Source organism: Cnephaeus nilssonii, assembly GCF_951640355.1.
Source record: "Cnephaeus nilssonii genome assembly, chromosome: 1".
In the NCBI taxonomy this organism is placed as follows: domain Eukaryota; kingdom Metazoa; phylum Chordata; class Mammalia; order Chiroptera; family Vespertilionidae; genus Cnephaeus; species Cnephaeus nilssonii.
This window is the reverse complement of record NC_137072.1, coordinates 17762588-17785271: the sequence shown is the minus strand read 5'-3', so window position 1 is coordinate 17785271 and position 22684 is coordinate 17762588. Positions and strand designations below refer to the sequence as shown.

At 41.1% G+C, this 22684-nt stretch overlaps 1 protein-coding gene across 1 annotated transcript in view; it reads left to right on the top strand.

Annotated features, from left to right (window-relative positions):
* Positions 1-22684, top strand: part of MYO3A (myosin IIIA) — a gene marked incomplete at both ends in the record, with an annotated part of 210068 nt that overhangs the window by 146588 nt on the left and 40796 nt on the right. The window contains 8 exons of the mRNA XM_079797460.1: positions 5502-5581; positions 6067-6144; positions 9192-9397; positions 12958-13069; positions 15547-15709; positions 17275-17398; positions 19388-20273; positions 21845-21989. Coding sequence (XP_079653586.1) covers positions 5502-5581; positions 6067-6144; positions 9192-9397; positions 12958-13069; positions 15547-15709; positions 17275-17398; positions 19388-20273; positions 21845-21989 — 1794 coding nt within the window. The remainder of the gene's footprint in view (positions 1-5501; positions 5582-6066; positions 6145-9191; positions 9398-12957; positions 13070-15546; positions 15710-17274; positions 17399-19387; positions 20274-21844; positions 21990-22684) is intronic.

Here is a 22684-nt window from a genome sequence, read left to right as displayed (position 1 = left end):
ATAAGGTATCTAAAATGTTGAGACTGACACTGTAAACAATAACTGGGGTTCAGCAAACTCACCTTGTCTCTACTACAGATATAAAACATTGAGTTATTAGCACACTGACTAGCCACTATTTGAGCAGGTTTTTTTCTTGTTGTAATTTCTATAGGATGTTCTACATAGATGGTCATGTCATTCTTGATTAAGGAGTTTTCCCTTTCTACTCCAAACTGTTTACATTTTATTTCTTCACTAGAGGCCCAGGGCATGAAATTCGTGAATGGGGGGTCGGGGGAGGGCTCTGCTCAGTCCAGCCTGCACCCACTCCTTTCCGGAACCCCTCAGGGGATGTCCGACTACCAGTTTAGGCCCCATCCTGGGCATCAGGCCTAAACTGGCAGTCAGACATCCCTCTCACAATCCAGAACTGCTAGCTCCCAACCACTCACCTGCCTGCCTGCCTGATTGCCCCAAACCGCTTCTGCCTGCCAGCCTGATAACCCCCTAACCACTCCACTGCCAGCCTGATCGATGCCTAACTGCACCCCTGCCAGCCCGATTGCCCCTAACTGCCCTCCCTTGCCAGCCTGGTAGCCCCTAACTGCCCTCCCCTGCTGGTCTAGTCACTCCCAACTGCCCTCTCCTGCAGTCCTGGTCACCCCTAACTGTCCTCCCATGCTGGCCTGGTTGCCCCCAACTGCCCAACCCTGCTGGCCCGGTCACCCCCAACTGCCCTCCCTTGCAGGCCTGGTCTCTCCCAACTGCCCTCCCATGCTGGCCCGATCACCCACAACTGTCCTCCCCTGCTGGCCATCTTGTGGTGGCCATCTTGTGTCCACATGGGGGCGGCCATCTTTGACCACATGGGGGTGGCCATCTTGTATGTTGTAGTGATGGTCAATTTGCATATTACCTCTTTATTATATAGGAAGGTTTTTTCCTAGACAGCCTATAGTTGAGCCTTGCTTTTTAAATTCCAGTCTGACAATCTCTGCCTTTCAATTGTAGTGATCATACTATTTACATTTAATGTGATTAATTATATGTTTGGGATGTCTCCACCATCATGTTATTTGTTTTCTATTTGTTCCATCTATTATTTTTCCCAGTATTTGCCTGGGTTCCCCTCTTTGCATTTCAGCCTAAAATCTCTGCAGACAGAGAAAACTGGGGGAATTATAGGACTCACTTCATTTATTTCCCCTCTCTCATGGATCACTGTCCTGTACTGCTTTATTAACAATATATAGCAAGGGTTTCTCCTAGACAAATACTGTATGATTTCATTTATATGAGTTAGTCAAACTCATAGCAATAGAAAGCAGAATTATGGTTATCCAGAGTTGAGATGTGAGAATGGGAAGTTAGTATTTAATAAGTATAGCATTTCCATTTTAAGGCATGAAAAGTGCTATGGAGATGGATGGCAGTGGTGGCTGCACAACAATATGAATATATTTAATACCACTGAACTATACACTTTAAAATGCTAACTTTTATGGTATGTGTATTTTACCACAATAAAAAGAGAGAAAGGAAAAAAAAAAAACTGTTCCATATATTTTGTATGTTTTTTAGTTGTTTCATTTAATCCAGTCTGTTACTTTATCTTGCCTAGAAGCAAGTCTTCAGTTTTGATCTTAACAATTGTTATCTCTTTCTGTATCCACCTATAGCCTCTAGGCATCTAACTTCATGCTTTTCATCCTTATAAAACATGCAGTCAGGTTCTCAATACTCTGTTACGCCTCCTGACTATCAGTAGAACAGTTCTCTAGTTTAAGAGAACTTCATAGTCAAAAAGTGTTTCAGGAACTCAGAACCTCAAAACTATCTAAACTATCTAAAGCATATGGGCTTTATATTCACTTAGTTGTGCAAACATGTAATAATAACAGTGACAGCAATAATAGATAAATTTGTTTTAAAATTGCACTATGCTAGCCACTGTGCCAAGTTCTTTCATTTATCCTAATAACCACACTCTGAGGAGGAACTACCTTTACAAATGAGACATTGAGGCTTAGAAGTGTTGAGCAGCTTTTTCAGTGTTACCCCAGAGAAGTAGGCTTGAAAAATCAGGTTCTTCAATTCTCTATTTATGCTGTCTCCAAGATTCTAAAATAACCATGGCCCTTTGCATGTATGACTTCAAATATGAAAGAGTTCAGCCCTGCCCGGCCAGCGTGGTTCAATGGTTGAGCATTGACCTATGAACCAGGAGGTCACTGTTCTATTCCTGGGTTGCAGTCTCTATCCCCAGTGTGGGGCAAGCAGGAGGCAGCCGATCAGTGATTCTCTCTCATCATTGATGTTTCTATCTCTCTTTTCCTCTCCCTTCCTTTCTGAAATCAATAATAAAAAAAAATTTTTTTTTTAAAGAGGTCAGCCCTCATTAGGGGAAATGCAGCATAAAACCTTGCAGCTCACATCTCCAGTTTGGTTTATCATAGGTTTGTCATCAGATAAACTAAAAGCAAACTGGATATAGTTTCTAAATTTAAGATTTATGCTAATTTTAGTACCTATCAATATGCATAGATGAATTTTTAAAAGGCTTTCATTTATATTTTGTTAAATGATTTTATGTCTAGCATACAACTTTTGTTTAAGTGAAATTATTAATCCTTTACTAAATTTCTTCTAGTTTTTTAGTTTCAGATAAGCTTACAATTTTTAATTTTCATTTAGGTAATACAAAGTAATAGTATCTATTAAGTAACTAGAGGCCCGGTGCACGAAATTCGTGCACGGGGGTGCGGGAGGGGGGGTGTCCCTCAGCCCTGTCTTGGTCTGCAAAGACACCAGCATCCCTCACCCCGGCTTCTAGCTAGAGGTTCCTCCCTCCTTCTGCACAGCCTCTGGGAAGATGCTTGTCCTGGGGCCTCCTCACGGCCCTGGCCCACGATGCCCTGCAGTTCGGGTACTCGGGGGCTTGGGCTTTCAGGTCTGGCTTCCTCACCTGGCATGGTGAGCATCAGCTGCCATGGGAGCCTTGCCTTAGGAGTCACCCCCTTGGACCATACTACTTGCGAGTGTGTGTGTGTGTGGGGGGGGTGGCCTCGGTGGCAGTGATTTGATGTCTGTAGCATGCCCGCTGACACCCACCACCGCGGCGCAACACTGGTCCCATCTGGACTGCTGGCAGGGGCTTCCAGTCTACGACTGGGGCTGATGGGCTGCAACTAGGAGCTGCAGGTGGAGGACCCTGGCACCCATAGGACTGTCAGCATCAGGAACTGGAAAGATCCGTTTTTCTGGTTCCTCCCCTGCCACATGGATGCTGAGCTCCGGGCCCCACAGGCCTGTTCACTCCCGCCGCAAGGCCGGCTAGGGCGGGGACATGGGCTCTCTACCCCAGAGGCCCTTCTGTGCCACAGCACAGCCATGGTACAGACGCTGAGCTCGTGCTGCCGCTGGCAACGCAAGCTCAGTGTCCCGCCAGCCCCACTGGCGACGCGAGCTCAGCGTTCAGCCAGCCCCATTCAGCCACCGCTCAGCGGCGCGGGGGCCGAATGGGGCCGGCCAGAGGCAAAGGGTGGGCGGCGTGGACAATCCGTCCCTGCCGCCCGCCCTTTGCCTTCCGCCGGCCCAATCGGCCACCCCGGCCACCCCAAGTCCCGCCCCCTGTGCTTTCCACCGGCCCAATCGTGGGCATAGCGGAGTGATGGTAATTTACATATTACCCTTTTATTATGTAGGATGGGTCTATTCTAATTAATGTGCTACCAGCACTTTGTATATTCATCACACTTCTAAAAAATCTCCAAGTCTGGTAATCTATTTCTAAAATTCCCTGGTAATCCTAATGATGATGACACTGATTGAAACTCCTGACATGCTTGTCTGGAGGTCATCTGTTGCTGTCTCTGTCCACCGTGCTGTGTTCAGTAAGTTTCCCATTGGAAGAGTGACAGTGCCGTGTGCAGTGTCAGCACAGCATGAAAGCCATTGCACTCTTCTCAGCACTTTTCCTGGAATAAAGAGGGAAGGGGGTGGGAGAGCGTGAACAGAGCAGAGGCACTGCCAGCCACACCCCAGGCAGAGTTCCTCTCAGAGCCACCTTTTCAACCACAAAGAATGTGAAAGATTTGCCAGAAATATGTAGCCTCTGCTTTTCACCTAAGAGAATGAGAGTGACAAGAAATGACCTTTCTAAAGCGATACTCAATTCTGGAGATATTTTGAACATTACTATTAGGATGATAAACTCTTGGATTGTGGGTGGTTGAGTTATTGTGGTTGGTAGGGGGTGGGAAAGGAGTGAACTAACATTTTCAGGCATCTACGGTACCATGTGACAGACATACTATCACATTTCATCAAAATTCTGTGAGGGAGGCATCATTAACCCCATGTTATAGATCCAAACTACAACTCAGAGACTTACTAGTAAGTGAATAATCTACAGGTAACACAGTTTAAGTACCACAGCTGGTATCAAACCTAGGTCTTCCTGGCTTCGTAGGTCATTATTTTTTTTACTACACCACTATTTTTTCTACAACCTTGTGTTGTGAACCTTTACATTGGCCTCGAACTAGGCACACATTTCTGAATGTTAAGTTGAAATTGTCCAGTGCTATCAGCCACACTTGATTTACCTACACCACTTTGCATGAATTAATGATTCACATGATTTAAAAAAAAAAAAACTTTTAAAAAATATATTTCTTTATTGATTTCAGAGAGGAAGGGAGAAGGAGAGAGAGATAGAAACATCAATGATGAGAGAGAATCATTGATTGGCTGCCTCCTGCACACCTCCTACTGGGAATCAAGCCCACAACCCAGGCATGTGCCCTTGGCCAGAATTGAACCTGGGAACCTTCAGTCCGAAGGCTGATTCTCTATCCACTGAGCCAAGCCGACTAGGGTGATCCGCATGAGTTTTAAGGCCCATTGTAAAACTTATCTTTGTGGTAAAGAAAATCTCAGATGCCATTTAACACACACACACACACACACACACACACACACATTGCTTCCTTTATCATAATCACCCCATATTTTATAGCAATTAAAAGGCAATCCAGCCTGGTCAGCATGGCTGGATGGTTGAGTGTCGATCTGTGAACCAGGAGTTCACGATTCAGTTCCCAATCAGGGGCACATGCCCCAGTGGCGGGCTCGATCCCCAGTGTGGTGCGTTCAGGAGGCAGCCGATCAATGATTCTCTCTTATCATTGATGTTTCTATTTCGCTCTCCCTCTCACTTCCTCTCTGAATCAATAAAAATATGTTTAAAATAAAAATAAATAAAAGACAATCCAATAGTTACCTCTATCTTTCTATTCTCCAAGCTGGGTTTATTTATTTCTGAATTAAAATTTTGGCATAAAATTTCACATAATATTACTTTATCTCTAAGTTTCTCAATAAATAGTCAACCAAGCTTGTAAGTCTGAATATTGTGGGATCAACAATGCTTATTTTAACATGCAAGTAAATGAGGGAAATTTTCTATCCATTTAAGGATTCTAAAAGGTATATTAATTTTATCTAAATTCACACAGGTAATCTGCCACATTCAAAAACTAAAAATATAATAAACTATCAAATGAGAACTTCAGAAAAATCAATCAACTTGACAAAGGTAAGAAAACGTATTTTTCATGGCAATTAATCTAAGAATCTAACTTTTACAAGGGCAACATTTGTGTGCTCCTAAAAATACAGTCTTTTTCTTCGTTTTCTTCCTTTGATCTTCTTTTCTGCTTAAATAGATATTTATGTTATGTTCATATTTCCGCTACTCACTAAAATAATCATGCGTTTCTGATATGTTCTTAATGCTTCATTTACAGCTAGTTTTAATGTTACACTAAGGCCAATTAAAAGTTTATTAGCTAAGGTCAGAGATATTCACATTCTATGCATGACCAATGTAAATTTCAATGAGACTTTAAACAATTACCTTACCGGTACACAGTTACCTTAAAGTAAAATGATCAATGACATTTTGTTGTTTTAGGTATTTGAATTCATAGACTATGATAACCTGAAGTAAAATTCCCCATGCTCCTTGTAGATCCGAAAGCACAATAAGTACTAATGCATCACTGTCTCCCTTGGTCTTAGGGTGAAACTGGAGAAACCACACGTCATGCGAGAGAGACGACCAACATGAGAACACAAACGGTTGCATCATATTTTAGAGTAAGATATTAAATTATGATGTGTTGTGATTAGGGGTGTCATTTATTTTAAATGATAGTGACATATCAAAAGCAAATAACATAGAGTGCTATTAGCCAAAAAGGAATTTTTACTGTATTTTAATTATTCTTTTTTAGATATAAGCTATGGTAGAGTATACTGTAAAAAAATCTGTAAACTTAATGTACATCTGTAATCTTAACGGAGGTCTATACTTGGGTTAAAATTTGTCCGTAGAACCAAGTGAATTTCCACCAGTATACCAGTAAAACTTAAAAAGGCTTTTAATTTGATGCTGTGATAACTATCAATGCTCCTTCCTTCTCCTGAATAGACAGACGGGACATGGTTGAGCATCCCCTCCCATTCCATATCTTGCTGCACACAGAAAAGCTGAAAACCTCAAAAGAAAAATAGAACTGGTGTAGGAATGGGCAAGGAGAAGGGACATGAGGGAAACAGAGGGACATGCCATGGGAGTGACTCACTGTGTCCTCAGCTTAGGTTCAAGGTGACTTTTCCTTTTTGGACAGTAGGGGAGACGCGGGGGGGTGGGGGAGGGATGGGGGAAAGAAGCACTGGAGAGCTCTAGATAACCCTGCTCTCATTATTGGTTCCAGTTCTTGTTTATCTCTTCTGATAAAATCATATTAACCAGCCAGTGAAAAGGAAGAAAATACCACCTAAAATTTTTAATAGTATAATTTAATGTGGAGGAGGACATTGGGTTAAATTTACTGTAAGTGCTCAGTAAATAAACCCAGCTCCCTAACAGAATCATAAAATACTTCTTAAAAATACCTGGGTAGTTTTATTAAATATGTTTCCAGTCCTCAACTTAAAATAGCCCGTGTGTGCTTAATCATCTTTGAGTAGCACCTACTACATTTAAATGCTTACTATCTCACATTTGCTGCTGATACATGCAGCTTACATCAAGACTGCAGCACAGCTAACTCACCAAGAATATTTACAGCCAGATTCTTTTCTTTCTTTTTAAGTGACCTATGCAAACCATTACCACACCACTATTGTTAACATCAAATACTGTGTGTATGCCTACACAATTAGATCATAAAATCATGTTATTCTTCAGGCTGAAGTGAAAAGTGATAGAAGATAATTTCATGTAGTCTGCAATGTGTTTTTGAAGTTGCTTTTCATTCTGAAGAGAAGAATGAATCTAGAGTGACATTCTGCCTCGTTCCCTAAAGAAAACTGATGCCTAAATGGCGGTGAGCTCTTGCTCAGCTTGCCAACAGACACGTGTATCACCTTAGTATCTCTGCTGCCTGGCAGATGTTTGCATGACTAAAGGAAGATGACTCACTGATAAATGTAATGAAAAAGGGCTCCAACATAACACACTCAGCTGTTTGAAGATCACATCTGAGTCTCAGTGCCCAGGAGGAAGACATGTGAATCCAGTGCTGTGTCAGTTCCCCAGTTCCAGCATTCGGTTTGCTCTGGCTTTGCAACTGTAGGCCTTTGCCTTTCCAGCACTAAGAGAGATCAAGCCGTCCACAGCTATGGATGTCCACATATTCATTATCTGGCCAACAAATTGTAAACCTGGTCTCTAAAATACTAGTTTTCTGGGATTCCACTTTTAATTTACCCATGATTATTCTAATACTGGAGGCCTGGTGCACGAATTCATGCACCAGTGGGGTCCCTTGGCCTGGCCTGCGGGATCGGGTGAAACCAGCTCTTCGACATACCCCGAGGGGTCCCGGATTGCGAGAGGGTGCAGGCCAGGCCGAAGGACCCCACCGGTGCACGATCGGGGCCAGGAGGGACACAGGAGGTTGGCCAGCCAGGGAGGGACTGTGGGAGGGTTCTAGAGCATGTCCGGCCCATCTTGCTCAGTCCTAATCAGTTAGATCCCAGCAGCAAGCTAACTTACCGGTCAGAGCGTCTGTCCCCTGGTGGTCAGTGCATGTCATAGTGACTGGTTGACCAGTCGACTATCTTCCCCCTGGTGGTCAGTGCACGTCATAGCGAGCGGCTAAGTGGCCTTAGCATTCATTAGCATATTACACTTTGATTGGTTGAACAGCTGATCCGCCGACCGGCCAACCGGCCAACCTGACACTTAGCATATTAGGCTTTTATTATATAGGATGTTACATACTTAGTTAATTGGCTTCTAGTTAATTATACTTAGCAAAAGTATTGACTGCTGTTTTAATTAGGTATTGCTGCATAACACAGTTTTTCCATCTGTGTGATTTTAAAATTCTAAAATAAGATAATTATCAAACTGGAGCATATTAGAGTACTTAAATGAATTTGCTTAGTGTATTAACTACGTCCTAGCTCAGATAGTTTGCTAAGTGGTTAGAACATCAGCCCGTGGACTCAAGGGCCACAGGTTCAAATCCAGTCAAGGGCATGTACCTTAGTAGCAGGTGCGATCCACGCCCCAGTCGCAGCGCGTGAGGGGGGCAACCAATCGTGTCTCTCTCACATGATGTCTCTCTCTCCCTCTGTCTCTCCTCTTCAATGGAAGAAAAAATCCTCAGGTGAGGGTTAACAACAACAAAAAGATGTAACTATGTCCTATATATTAAACTGCATTAACTTCTCAGTCCTTATTTTAGATTAGGAAATGATTCTGACAGGTCTTAAAGTGTTTACTTTTATTCTTTCTATAAAGAAAGATAAGAAAATTAGTAGCATAAGCAGGAAGTTAGATTGTGTTCCTAAATATTGTAATTTGGCAAGTTTCCCTGAGAGGACATAATTATTTACAAACTATCAAAAATAAATTTATATATTAATTGAAGTTGTCTTTAGAATTTATAGGCAACCTTGTAATAGCTAAGTTCCTAGTTATTGCCTCTACATTTTTATGAGTAAATCTGTCTTTTTAAAAATGTTATATATAAAATTCTCATTAATACAGCTTTCCCTCCATTTACTGTGAATTAATACAAGCATGTGTAACATTCGGTTTTTTATATTTTTCTTAGAATAATAAGAATTACAAGCTTATAAGTTTATGCATGGTACACTTGGAAATTTATTTTTGTTGCATATTACAGTATTCCCTGATGGATTTGTTATCTAAAATGGTGGTGGGCCAACCTCATTTTGTTCGTTGCATCAAACCAAACAATGAACGTCAGGCAAGAAAATACGACAAAGAGAAAGTTCTGCTACAGCTCCGCTACACAGGAATTCTGGAAACAGCAAGAATTCGAAGGCTAGGATATTCACATCGGATACTTTTTGCTAACTTTATAAAGCGGTATGTGGATTTATTTTTAAGTTTCCTTGTGCAGTTTATATCAAAATGCTATGGAAGAAATACAGGAAACGATAAGAAACAATTACTTAGGCATTCTAGGAAGGAAGCAATTTGTTCATGCTAAGGATTATGTATTGAAAAGAAGGTAACTCTGAACTGGAGCTGGAAGTTTCTCTTGTCAGCTGGGAGTCCTCTGTGGCAGCACAGGGTGCATGGCACAGCAGCAGGAGTGAGAGGCCTGAGCTTCTATCCGGTTGTCGTCCGAGCTCTGCCCCTTGCTGTGTGACCATGGCCTAGACCAGTGATTCTCCGTGAGGAGAAATTTTGCCCTAAAGGACATTTGTTAATGTCTGGAGACATTTTGGGTTGTCACAACTGGTGGAATGGGGGGATGGCTGCGGGCATCTAGTGGGTGGAGGCCAGGGATCCTGCTGAACATCTGAAAACACACAGGACAACTCCCAACAACAAATAAGTGTCCAGCTTACAATGTAAGCAGTGGTTGAGAAGCCCTGGCCTATATGGAACCTCACTTTCCTCATCTAATAAATCTGCCATGACTGCCTGATAGAATTCTTATCAGAGTCAAATGATGTATCTCTAAAGATAATTTAGGACACATAAAAGGTATAAGGAGCCCTTTCTGATATTGGAGATTAATGTAAAATGAACTAAACTATAGATTAAATATATTTTATTAAGTAACACATTACTGGTGATATAGATTCAGTATCTTATATATATAATATTTTAAAAACTTATTTTATTAAATCCTCACCAAGGGTATGTTTTCATTTATTTTTAATTTATTTTTATTTTTATATTTTTAGAGAGAGACAGAGAGAGAAACGTCGAAGTGATAGGTTGGGTCTCATATATGCCCCACCTGGGGATGGAACCTGCAACCTACATATGTGCCCTACCTGGAATCAAACCTGCAACCTTTTGTTGTATGGGATCACACTTCAACCAACTGAGCCACCCGGCCAGGGCTAAATGCTCATGTTTTTATATGTATCAATTCAATGATTTGTTTTAGCCATTAAACTTGAAATTTCAATTTTCAAAGCAAAGGTATTTAATTAGAGCACCTTAAATAAAGAAAACCCTACCACTTTGTTATGATGGAGCACAAAATTACATAAATATGGTATTTTCATTTTGCAAATCCTATCTAATAAAAGAGTAATATGCAAATTGACCATCACTCCAAGACATAAGATGGCCACCCCATGTGGTCAAAGATGGCTGCCCCCATGTGGACACAAGATGGCCACCACAAGATGGCCTGCAGGGGAGGGCAGTTGTGGGCAATCAGGCAAGCATGGAAGGCAGTTAGAGGTGACCAAGCCAGCAGAGGAGGACAGTTGGGGGAGACCAGGTCAGCAGGGGAAGGCAGTTACAGGGGACCAGGCCAGCAGGGGAGGACAGTTGGGGGGGACTAGGCCTGCAGGGGAGGGCAGTTGTGGGCAATCAGGCCAGCAGGGAGGGCAGTTAGGGGTGACTGGGCCAGCAGAGGAGGGCAGTTGGGAGAGACCAGGCCTGTAGGGGAGGACAGTTGAGGGGGGACCAGGTCTGTAGGGGATGACAGTTGGGGGGGACTAGGCCTGCAGGGGAGGGCAGTTAGGGGACCAGGCCTGGAGGGGAGGGCAGTTAGGGGTGACCAGGCCAGCAGGGGAGGGCAGTTAGGGGTGACTGGGCCAGCAGGGGAGGGCAGTTAGGGGTGACTGGGCCAGCAGGGGAGGGCAGTTAGGGGTGACCAGGCCAGCAGGGGAGGGCAGTTAGGGGTGACCAGGCCGGATGGGGAGGGCAGTTGGGGGGGGGACCAGGCCTGGAGGGGAGGACAGTTAGGGGCAACCAGACTGGTAGCAGAGGGCAGTTAGGGGTGACCAGGCTGGCTGGGGAGGGCAGTTAGGGGCAATCGGGTCGGCCAGGGAGCAGTTAGGCGTCAATCAGGCTGGCAGTGGAGTGCTTAGGGGGTGATTATCCTGGCAGGCAGAAGCGGTTAGGGGCAATCAGGCAGAGGCAGGTGAGCAGTTGGGAGCCAGCAGTCCTTGATTGTGAGAGGGATGTCCAACTGACCGTTTAGGCCCAATCCCGGTGGGTGGTCGGACATCCCTCAAGAGTTTCCAGATTGGAGAGGGTGCAGGCTGGGCTGAGGGACACCGCCCCCCCTGCCGTGCACAAATTTTGTGTACCGGGCCTCTAGTTCTTTATAATAGCTTAAGACAGACTTTAAAACTTCAAGTTTTAGAGTTCAGAAGTACAGCCAGCATCTAATCACTGACTTTACTTCTCATATTTTACATCCAAAACTAAGAAATAAAAGATATTGTAATTTTTTTTATTGGCCATTAGGTAAAGTCTCCATTCTGTACATGAAAGCAGGTAACCCAAAAGTACTTATTGCAAAGGACTTTCAAATTTAACTAAAATTTGATTTTATTATTATTATTTTTATCTTTAGGTGAAGAGTAAATCTTTAACTCGCTTAAATATTAATATAAATAACAATAATATAATATTAATAAAAGTATCCTTATATTTTAGTGACTTTTTAATGTATAAGGCACCATGCTAATCTGTGGGAAACACTGAATTTTAAAACTTTAAAGTGCAGGCTTGATTTTCAAGAATTAACAATCCAGTTAAAATTATCAGAGCCAAAGCCCTGGCCTGGGTGGCTCAGTTGGTTGCATGTCGTCCAGTGCACTAAAAGGTTCCAGGTTCGATTCCCAGACAGGGCACATGCCTGGGTTGCAGGCTTGATCAGCGATAGATAGATGGCATGTGGGAAGTTTGCATAGAATTAAATCCCTTTATCAATTTTCAGATCAGCCTCCAATGTTTTGTGAATGTGGAAAAAAAAGAATAAAATCGTTCCCTCTGCTTCCTGCTACTCTAGCTCTCTACTTTTAATGCCCAGAAAAAGGTTACTTTTTTTAAAAAATGCCTGTCTGATTTTGTTAATTGTCATTGACTTTATTGGGGTGACATAAAAGCATACAGATTTCAAGTGTACAATTCTATAATACATCGTCTGTATATTGTATTGTGTGTTCACCACCCAAGTCAAGTCTCCTTCCATCACCATTTATTCCCCCTTTACCTTCTTCTACCTGCCCCCACTCCTCTTTCCCTCTGGTGATCACCATACTGTTGTCTGTGTTTGTGAGTTTGTTTGTTTTTCTTAATCCTTTCACTTTTTCACCCTTTCCCTCTGACAGCAGTCAGTCTTTGTTCTCCATTTCTATGAATCTGTTTCTATTTTGTTCGTTTGTTTATTTTGTCCCAGTGGAGATTTTGTTGGGATTTCAGTGTTAAGTATTGAAAAGCAATCACTAAACTGAAAAAACATTGCTCAAATTTATACAAATAGATTGGACCAGATTTGTGTCAGCCTGGAATTCAGTCTACTCCAGAGCTGTTCTGAGAATGCCTAGGCCCCCTGCATTAAATTGGGATTCTCTCCCCTCACTGCGCAGAGCTGTCCAGTGTCCACCGGGCTCTGAGACGCTGGGCCTCTGTGAAGCACTAACCTGCCTGCCCTCCCACCCCAGGTACCAGGTTCTCTGCTACAAGTGGAGCGAGGAGCCCCCCGTGAGCCCTGACACCTGTGCAGCGATTTTGGAAAAAGCTGGTCTTGATAACTGGGCTCTTGGAAAAACAAAAGTAAGGTTTTCATGTAATTTTCAAGACAAAAGTTAATAATGATATTGGATCTACTGAGAGTTATAACATTCTACATTGATTGAAAATGTTAAGCTTTTTTTATGTTACACAATTTTAGCTTTAATATAGGAGAAGTAAACTGATAAATTTATAAAAGTTTTCTTCAGGAAAACTAAATACTTTGCTCTCATAATGCTATCTTTTAAGAAATTCAAGAAAAATTTATCTTGAAGACATATCTAAAAAGAGGATGAAATTTATAGTGATATACTTCAAATTGTGTTGAAAACAAATGCATATATTTTCTATTTTATCACCACCAAATATGGTCAAGAAGCTATAAAGAATCGTAATGTTCTAAGTAGCATTTTTTCTTTTTTCCTTAATTCTCAAATCTTCTATTATAAATTTGAAATTTACCCAGAGGGAAATATTCACCAATATTACTATGTATGCTCATGTATTAGATTTGAGAGCCCGTGAAGTCTTAGCTTATTTAGTCCCTTAAAGAATGAAGTGAAAATATCATAATCAGTGTTGAATATGGAAGTAAGATAGGTGGCTGCTTGGAGAAAGGATGCTTTGGGCTTTGCAGATATCCTCAGAGCATTACTAGACGGGTATAAGGAGATAAACAGGGTAGCAGGTCTTAAGGGCACGCTAAATGTATCACTGGGGGAGGGTGGAAAAAAGAGTCAAGCTAAAGAAAAAAAGTGACCACTCCAGACACATACAAACATCGAACAGATTGTCAAACCTCAGAGGGAAGGTGGGGAGGATACCAAATGACTTGTATGCATGCATATAAGCATAACCAATGGACACAGACAGTAGGGGGGTGAGGGCATGTGCTGGGGAGTGGGAGCTCCCAGGGAGAGGTCAATGGGGGAGGGGAAAAGGAGACATATGTAATACTTTCAGCAATAAAGAATTTAAATTTTAAAAACAGAAGAATAACCACTGTCAGCCACACCACAGATGCAAACTGAAACAAACTTCCACATTGCAAAGGAAATTTGTATTAGTTGTGGGAGGTGTGGGAGAGAATTTTCATAAAGTTCAGATGAGAAGTAACAACTTAAGGAATTTGTTTCAATATTTATCTTAGACTGAGTCCTACATATTCATAATCTATATTTACTTTAGTATTTAGTAAGGGGAACTTCTGAGCACTAACAAAGTGTGTATTTTATTCACACCCTTTTAGATGCTCACAAAGATGAGGTTTTTTCAGGCTGAAATCTCATGATTCACGGTCTGAAACACATGCCTAACTCCAAATGGAGTTTTAACTTGTGAAAAGGACCTTTGCAGTTCCAGTTGTGCATGATATTTGAGTAGCATTTTAAAGCTATTTATATTTTTTCACTTCACCTTTTCCAACTCATTAAGATGGATAAAAGTATTCAATATAAAAACACTTCTAATGCTGCTCAAAGAAAATGATGACCTTTTTAAACAGATTGAATTTTAAATGAATTGTCAACAGTGGAATGGACTAAATATGTTAACATCCAGAGTCCTGTATAAATTAAAACTAACTTCAATCAAATTGTGTAATGCTCAACTGTTTGCCTGTGGGGCCAAGCTTTCAAGTAATGGAATGCTGAGGGAATTTTAGAGTCAGGGTTACCAGGTGTCATGAGTCAGCTGTTAAATTAGAAATTAAGTGACTTTTCTAGTGGATTCAGTAAACTCTCTTTGAGGTGAATTTCATTAGAAACTGTTGCCTTTAAAAGAAGTAAAAAAAATAAACAAACAAAAAAAAACCTTATTTCCTGGAGGGGGGTGGGGGGAGTTGAAAACATTTAGGTGAGAACATCTCCAGGCCCTCAGACTCCTCTGTTGCTGGAATTCATTTTTATTTTAAAATGATCAAAAGTCAGCTCTCCTTTCTCCCTGGTGGCCACTGGGTCTAGTGAGAAAGTTGTCAATCCTGCCTTCGCTGACAACATCAGAGCCCCTGAAGGATAGTGCACCTCCTGATTGACCTTTGTATCCCCCAGCAGATAAGTACAAATAGGTCTCAATAAACATTTGATAAACGAGCAGCTACAATATAATTGCTTTCTGTCTTACAAATAGATTTGTAATATTTTTACATCTGGGAAGTACAATTGCCTATTTCCAAAAAAAATAAAAGCATGAAAGTCATCTTTGCTCAGAGTGTATGGTGCTAAAACTTTTGGTACAAGAGCTCAACATCCTCCACTTGTATTGGCTCCCCCAACAAGAATTAGTTACCTGTTGCAAATAAACAGTATGATTTTCAAACTGCATTTCTTCTCAAATAGAGGTTTTCTTCTAGCATATAAATACCTGGTGTTAGAGCAACATTCAGGCCAAAGAAGCATAAGGTAGTACTCTCCAAAATCTAAAACGATTTAAAATTTAATCTGTTCTTCAAAGCATAGCACATGACTGTTTCATATCTGTGTGTCTGAGTTTTATTTGTATTTTATTTTAATTCTTTTAAGGTGTTTCTTAAATATTATCATGTGGAACAGTTAAATTTAATGCGAAAGGAAGCCATTGACAAGCTTATTTTGATTCAAGCCTGTGTCAGAGGATTCTTGGGTTCAAGAAGGTACCAAAAACTACAAGAGAAAAGGAAAGAGAGCGCTATAATAATCCAGTCAGGTAATCACTCAGACCTCACAAAATAGAATGTTATATTTAGGTATGGGCATAAAACAAAATTTTATATACAAAATTCCAATTCTTATGTAGCTTTCATGTTTAATTTCAGACTCTCTTACCCTGATACTTTCTCTATATTGAATCTGAATCAGATTGTTTTAGTGATTGGCACTTTTAATATTTGAATAAATGTTTTGTTTTAAATAAAATAATGTAATCATTAAATTTTCTGTCGAGTAGTAATGAAACACAATTGACCTATTGTGCAAGACATAGCAAGTGATTGAATTAGTTAGAGATCTCAAGTATCATATTCTTATAATCCATTGGATGATAAGATTTTTCCCACTTTATTCCAAAGGTTACACTTTTCATAATTTTTGACAACTTAATTAAATCTCATTTTAAATGGCATTCATTCCTTTTTATTAACTGTAGGAAAATAATATTTAGAACCATATTTCAAAATATTTTAAAAATATATTTATAGACTTTGGATTTTGCTTTCCATTCATCTATAAGAAACTAAACTTAGAACCTATTATGGCTTAATAAAGTATCTTTCCAAAATTTTTGACTGGACATCCATAGTAAAAAATACATTTTACTCTGTAACCTGATGCATGCACATACTGCAAGCAGTGCACTCTGACATTTTCTATTCTGTTTTATTTCATATTTAGATGCTAGATTTATAGCCCACTAAATCCGTTTTAGGGTCCACTATTGATTTGCAACCTGTGTTCTGAAGAACACTGACCTGATGGGCAGCACAGCTAACTCCCTTTCAGGAGATGCGTGCTCCAACCTAGTGCTGTCGACCACAAAGGATCCTTGTCATCTCTTGGAATTTTAAGCCCTTAACTCCTCACCGGGACATCAAAATGCAAACCCAATAGTTTGGGATCTAATTCTTTATCCACAATTCCAAAATTTATAAAATGTTTTTCATAATTCATTTGAAATAAAATATGACCTAATTTTTACAGTCCTTTATTCATCCCAGGCCACTTAAAAATAGTGTTGGGTTATGGAATGCTGCCCTGATATGGGAAGTGTTACAAAATATATGTTATTTGTTCTGAATTACCTTTCTTTAAAAAAAAAAAAATAAAAGACATGTTTAAATCTGATGTCTGAAAAATATCTGGCTTCAAGGATAATTGGCCAAAAGATCCAAAACATATGTTTAGGTAATAGGGGCTTTCTCTCGTGAATAGGTTAACATGGCATAAATACTAGTAAAAGGAAAGTAATAAGCAAATTTTAAGCAAATGAGTACATTTTGCCTTTTTTATTAATTTCGCTCATTTATATAACTTTAGTTTCATCTTAGTTCTCTACTTAATACAAAAGGTACTTTAATCATTTTCATACTATAGCTTGTCATCTAGAAGAGTCTTGTTAATGAATGAGTCCCATATTTTTTTATGAATCTGTTCTATTTGGAGCCTTAATTTCATTTTCCTCTTTGACATCGATGGCCAAAAAAAGTATTTGTTCTACTCAAATAATGGTCTTTTATTTATTAGGATTAACACTACTCTGGGCCTTATATGTTTCAGCTGCAAGAGGACTTCTAGTCAGGAAGCAAAGAAAAGAAATCGTTAACACCAAAAACACAGCAGTAACAACCATTCAGACTCACGATCAGGAATTTGACTACAAGAAAAACTTTGAAAATAAAAGGTATAATAATGTCATTTATATACCACTTTGACACTATAGAGTTTTCAAATCTGTAAAGTTCACAGTCTTTCTTGTACCCAGCAGGTCCTAATACTGATGCATAAATGTCAGTGAACACTAGTGCCCACTTTCAAGTTTTTTATCCTTCCGGGGAGTTTGTTGGCATTTCACAGTGATGATCACACTTTCTTTCTCAAATTTATTTCTTTCTGGGCTTCTGCCACACTGCTTTCTGTGTTTCTGCTCCTAATTCTGAGTGTCCTTTGCTAATTCTTCTCCTCTCCCCATACTTAAACCAATCCTTCTCCACCTCTAAATATTGTCCCTGGGCCCTCTCATTCATTTCCATGGCCTTCATAACCAACAGGCCATTGGCTTCTAAGTCATAATCTAATCAACAACGCATAGCACCTTAGCCCTTTTTCCGCCTGAACCTTCATACTTGTATTTCTAAGTGGATATTCACAGACCAACCTGAATTCATTTATACAGTTAGCTTTATGCTAAGCAGTGGGGACACATAGATAAGTGACACAAAATCCTTATCCTCAAATTGCTTGCAGAGTTGTGGAAAAGAAATCTCTTGTCTGTCTGATAGAAGCCATTCTAACTGGTGTGAGGTGGTATCTCATTGTGGTTTTGATTTGCATTTTCCTGTTTAATGAAGTTGAGCACCTTTTCATATACCTGTTGACCGTTTGTATGTCTTCTTTGAAAAAATATCTATTCAGGTTTTGGCCATTTTTAATTATGTTGTTTGGGGTTATTTTGCTATTGAGTTCTAATGAGTTCTTTATATATTGTGGGAATTAACCCCTTATCATATATATAATTTGAAAGCCTTTTCTCCCATTTGGCAGGTTGCCTTTCCACTGCTATGCAGAAGCTTTTTCACCCTTTTGGTGTATGAGAGGATGCTTCAACAAACTGAGCTACCCAGCCAGGGTTTTTTGTTTGTTTGTTTTTTCATGCTCAAATTGATCTTGTGAGGGTTTTGCCATCATACACACATGCAAAAAGGAGTTGTGGAGACAATCATATATTCAAGTTAAGGGGAAATGATTTTTGAAGGATATTGGTAAAGTAGTAAGTGTAAAACGTTGGCCACCATATTATATGTTTACTAGAGGCCTGGTGCATGAAAATTCATACACTGGAGGGGGGTCCCTCAGCCTGGCCTGCCTCTTCTCACAGTCTGGGAGCCCTCAGGGGTGGGAGGTGACCCGGCGATCAGGGGAAGGTGACGCCCCATCACACCTCTGCTGCTGCCACTGCCAGCAGCGCAAGCCTCAGCCGGCCCTGGTTACCTGTGCCTCAGGCCAGCCCTGGGCGGCTGGGGGGCTGAGGGGACTGGGCACCGCCATCTTGTGGCTGTGGGCGCCACCATCTTTGAAGGCGGGGCAGTCAATTAGCATATTCCCTCCTTATTGGCTGTGGGTGCCACCATCTTTGCGATGGCATGAGGGTCAATTAGCATATTTCCTCTTTATTAGCTAGGATGAGCTGTCTCAGGGACATGGCTTTTCCTTCCATTTCATAAGGTGTTTCGTGTGATCAGTAGACTTAGAGCTTATTTAAAATCAGCACATCAGTGTGGAGAACATACATGCCCTGCTTACGAGTCTCAAATCTAGATATATTTTTCTCAACATATCCTCACTACAGGTATTTTTGTTTGAAAAGGACATATTTGAAGTAATTAATTGTCTAAGATTTTGATGCTACCCTTATACAGTGAAAATAGGCTAGGATGTTTCTCACTCTAAGTTTAAACTGGTTTTATGATTGTTTGAGTAGCTATTACAGTTATCATTAAAGTGAGCATTTTGGAAACCACTTGATTAATGTGACTTCACAAAGTTTTTATTTTGAGGTTTTTTTTCCCCTTCTGCTCATCTTCCAACATTATGTAGCATGTAACTATTGACAAAAGTGGTAATAAGCTCTAGTTTAGTATCATGTATTCAGATGCAATATGTTTTACCACAGGGAACTTTTTGTGAAGAAACAGACAGAAAATGCAGCCCCTACTAACGAAAGAATCAGTCCAGCTCCAAACAACAAGACTTCTACTTTCAAAGCTGAAGAGGAAGCCACTAATGCTGTCGAAAGTAACAACAGAGGATATCATACTCAGAAAAAAATGAATAATGTGTATGGGGAAGAGGCTAAGCAAGAATTGTATCTGGTGGGGGACCCTTGGACAGAAGTAAGCCCCAGACAGAAGTATATGAAAGACCTGGAAGAGAACAATAAAATAAGCAAAGAGGAGAAGGAGGGTACTGTGATCCAGAATTACTACCAGAGCTACACAGAGGAAAGAAATTCTGAAGACTTAAAAGCAGGGTACCTAGAAAGGAAGGCCATATCAGAAAGGCCAAGCTACCCAGGACTTTGGCTAGCTGAGAATGAAACTAAGCCGCCTTCTTTTAAACAACCTTTGCAACCTAGTCTTAGCCAGAGGTCAATTTATCAAAATGCAGACAGTACGGAAAAAGAAAAGAAGACATCTGTGGTCACCCAAAATGCACCCACATGCAGCCCACAGAGAAGCCACCTGAGGCACGGGATGGCCAAGGAGAGTCAAACTGAACCACCAGCACAAGCCCAGGACGAAGAGGATAAAGCGGCCGTGTTCATTCAAAGCAAATACCGGGGTTACAGGAGAAGGCAGCAGTTAAGGAAGGACAGGAGGTCTTCTTTTAAAAATCAAAACATTGTTCCAACAATGACAGAAGCAGCAAGAAATACTCACAGTTTGTATTCCTACGCCACAAGACATGAGGAATCCTGTAATATCAACATGAGGAATGATAAAGACTCAAAAGCAATGTCAGAAAAAGAAGCATGTGATTTGGCAATGTTTTCAAAACAGGTATGTAAATAAGCAGATTTATTTACTAGTACACATCTCTGGGAACTACACAAGAACTGAATTAAACACATAGCTCATTAATAACTGACATATTGTTTCATCTGTTCTTATGAGACTGCAAACCCTTTTAATAAAATATCTCAAGGGTTGTGCTATTCAAATTGCCATAACTTTTGAAACAATTTGTTATGATAAAATAGTATAAAATACGATAGAAATCTTGTGTAGAAAGACTAGTTTAGTCATTGGTTTATACAACTTAAAAAATCTGGCATTTGTCCATGCATGTTTCTGTGTATCTGAGATCTTTCAGTATAGGTTATTTTGTTTTTGTTGTTGTTTTTTTTGTTTTTTTTAGTAAAAAAAAGGTTTTCTAAAATTTTTAAAGCCTATGCTTTTTGGCCCCAGATTTTGAGAAGACATAATCAGGTATCGAAATTCGATGTGCAGCCATACCGAGGCACACATGCACTGCAGCTGTAAGTCTGCATGTTACATCATGACAGTGAGGAACCTTAAGGAAAAACTCCCTCTTGGAGAATACGGCCTGCCGTTAGTGGGCATGTCAGCTGTTTCCAGCGGGGAGCAATCCGCTGTAGGGCTCCTCCGAGGAGCAGGTGGCTCTCTGAAAAATCAGTGCTATGGAGCGACCACAGGGACTCGCTCCCGTAAATGCCATTTCCAGCTCCTGCTCTCACTAGCTGTTTGACCTTAAGAAATCACGGTGTGTATCAGCACCTTTATTTTCTTCTGGGAGGTGAAGGATTTTAACTAGATGACTTACAAAATTCATATTATAAATTGATATGAACTACCAGGGTGGTCACTGGTGTATGAAATCATGGGAGAAGTATCGTAATAGTTAAGTTCAAAGAAGGATCAGCTAATACTCCTTAGTTCCAAAACTGCTTTTTAAGTCTCTTTTCCCTTGGTGCATAAATTTGTTCACACTAAAGACTGAACCCGGGGTTAGAACCCTCACCTGCTATGCAACCGCGACATTGAGGAGATGTAGAATGACCAGTCATCTACCAAGAGCAGGCTGGTATGCATGCCCTGGGGTGCTCCACAGGGACAGAGCTAGAGGCAGAAAAGCAGGACCCCACATTCAACCTCGCAGGACAGCCGTGTTCACAGGAGAGACAGAGGGGCCGGGGCGAGAGGAGAGGAGTCAGGAGACAGTGACCCTGAAGTCAGGCTGAGGAGATGGAAAGGAAAGGAGGTCCGTCAGTCAGCAGGGGGGTTCCTCTAGCTCATAGCAGACAGGCAGTCCCAATAGAATGGTAAGGACAGAAGCCAGGTCTTAGGAACCCCAGCAGAGAACACTTGGTGTGGCATGACATGACTGGCAGTTTTGAATGGGAAATGTGAAATAGGCAGGTAGCACAGGGAGTGGGGGTCTGTCCAGTGAGGTCTTCATCAGCCCTTGTTCCGGGTCAGGGTGGGTCCTTAGGAAGACGTTCATGACAGGCCCAGGGACGGCTGACCAGGAATTTATTAGACCCCCGTGTACCTGTGAGCTCTCTGAATTTCTTTCCTTGATTTAATCTGACACATGGCCTTCTTTTTAGATATCAAAGTTATCTGAAGAATATTTCATTCTGCAGAAAAAACTGAATGAAATGATTTTGTCACAGCAACTGAAGCCTCTTTATCTGGGTGTCTATCCTCATAAGCCAATTAATAGACGAGTCTCTCCTCAGCAGTACCTCTCAGGTAAAAATCAGTAGCTAGATCTCCCTGAAGGAAAGGCAATGCCAGATACTGTCCTTGGCTTGCTTCTGAGTTTCCCACGTTTATTCGGTGGCAGATTTGAGGTGACTGTGTTCGACCAGTCTTGGGGAGAACCTTTTCATTCTGTTTCTAATAAGCAGAATGTTCTTTCTCTGGCTTCATTCTCCTCCTCTTTCTTGTGTTCTATTTTCCCCTTTATATACACTTTAACTAGAAGTTGGCAGGTGACACCAGAGGGAATAAAAGGGGATGATGGAGTTGGGGGGACTGGGCAGCGTACAGGCTTGATAAGAGGGAGCCAACAAGTAAAATGTATCTGTTCCTCCTGCCAGTGCCTGCCACTTTGAGGAGAGTGTGACAGTGCCAGTCTCTGCAGATACACAAACCCAGGTGCATTATTCAATTTTCTTCTGATCAACCTAAATCACAATCCGCTCCCTTCCTACTAAAATGGATGGGAATTCAGATCAGTGATGATCAGGCTGCCTGCCCCTCAAAGATGTGCAAAGGCCTTTGAGCCTTATACTCTGCCCCCTCCCCCCAGGGTGGGGATCAGGTTGAGCTTGTGGTGACTAGTCCTTTGCCCACACAGTCACTGTTGGGACTCCGATTTGCTAGCTGGCCTGAGGATCCCTTCAAGCTGGGAGGCTCTACTTCCCCGTTCGTGCAAGGGGCAC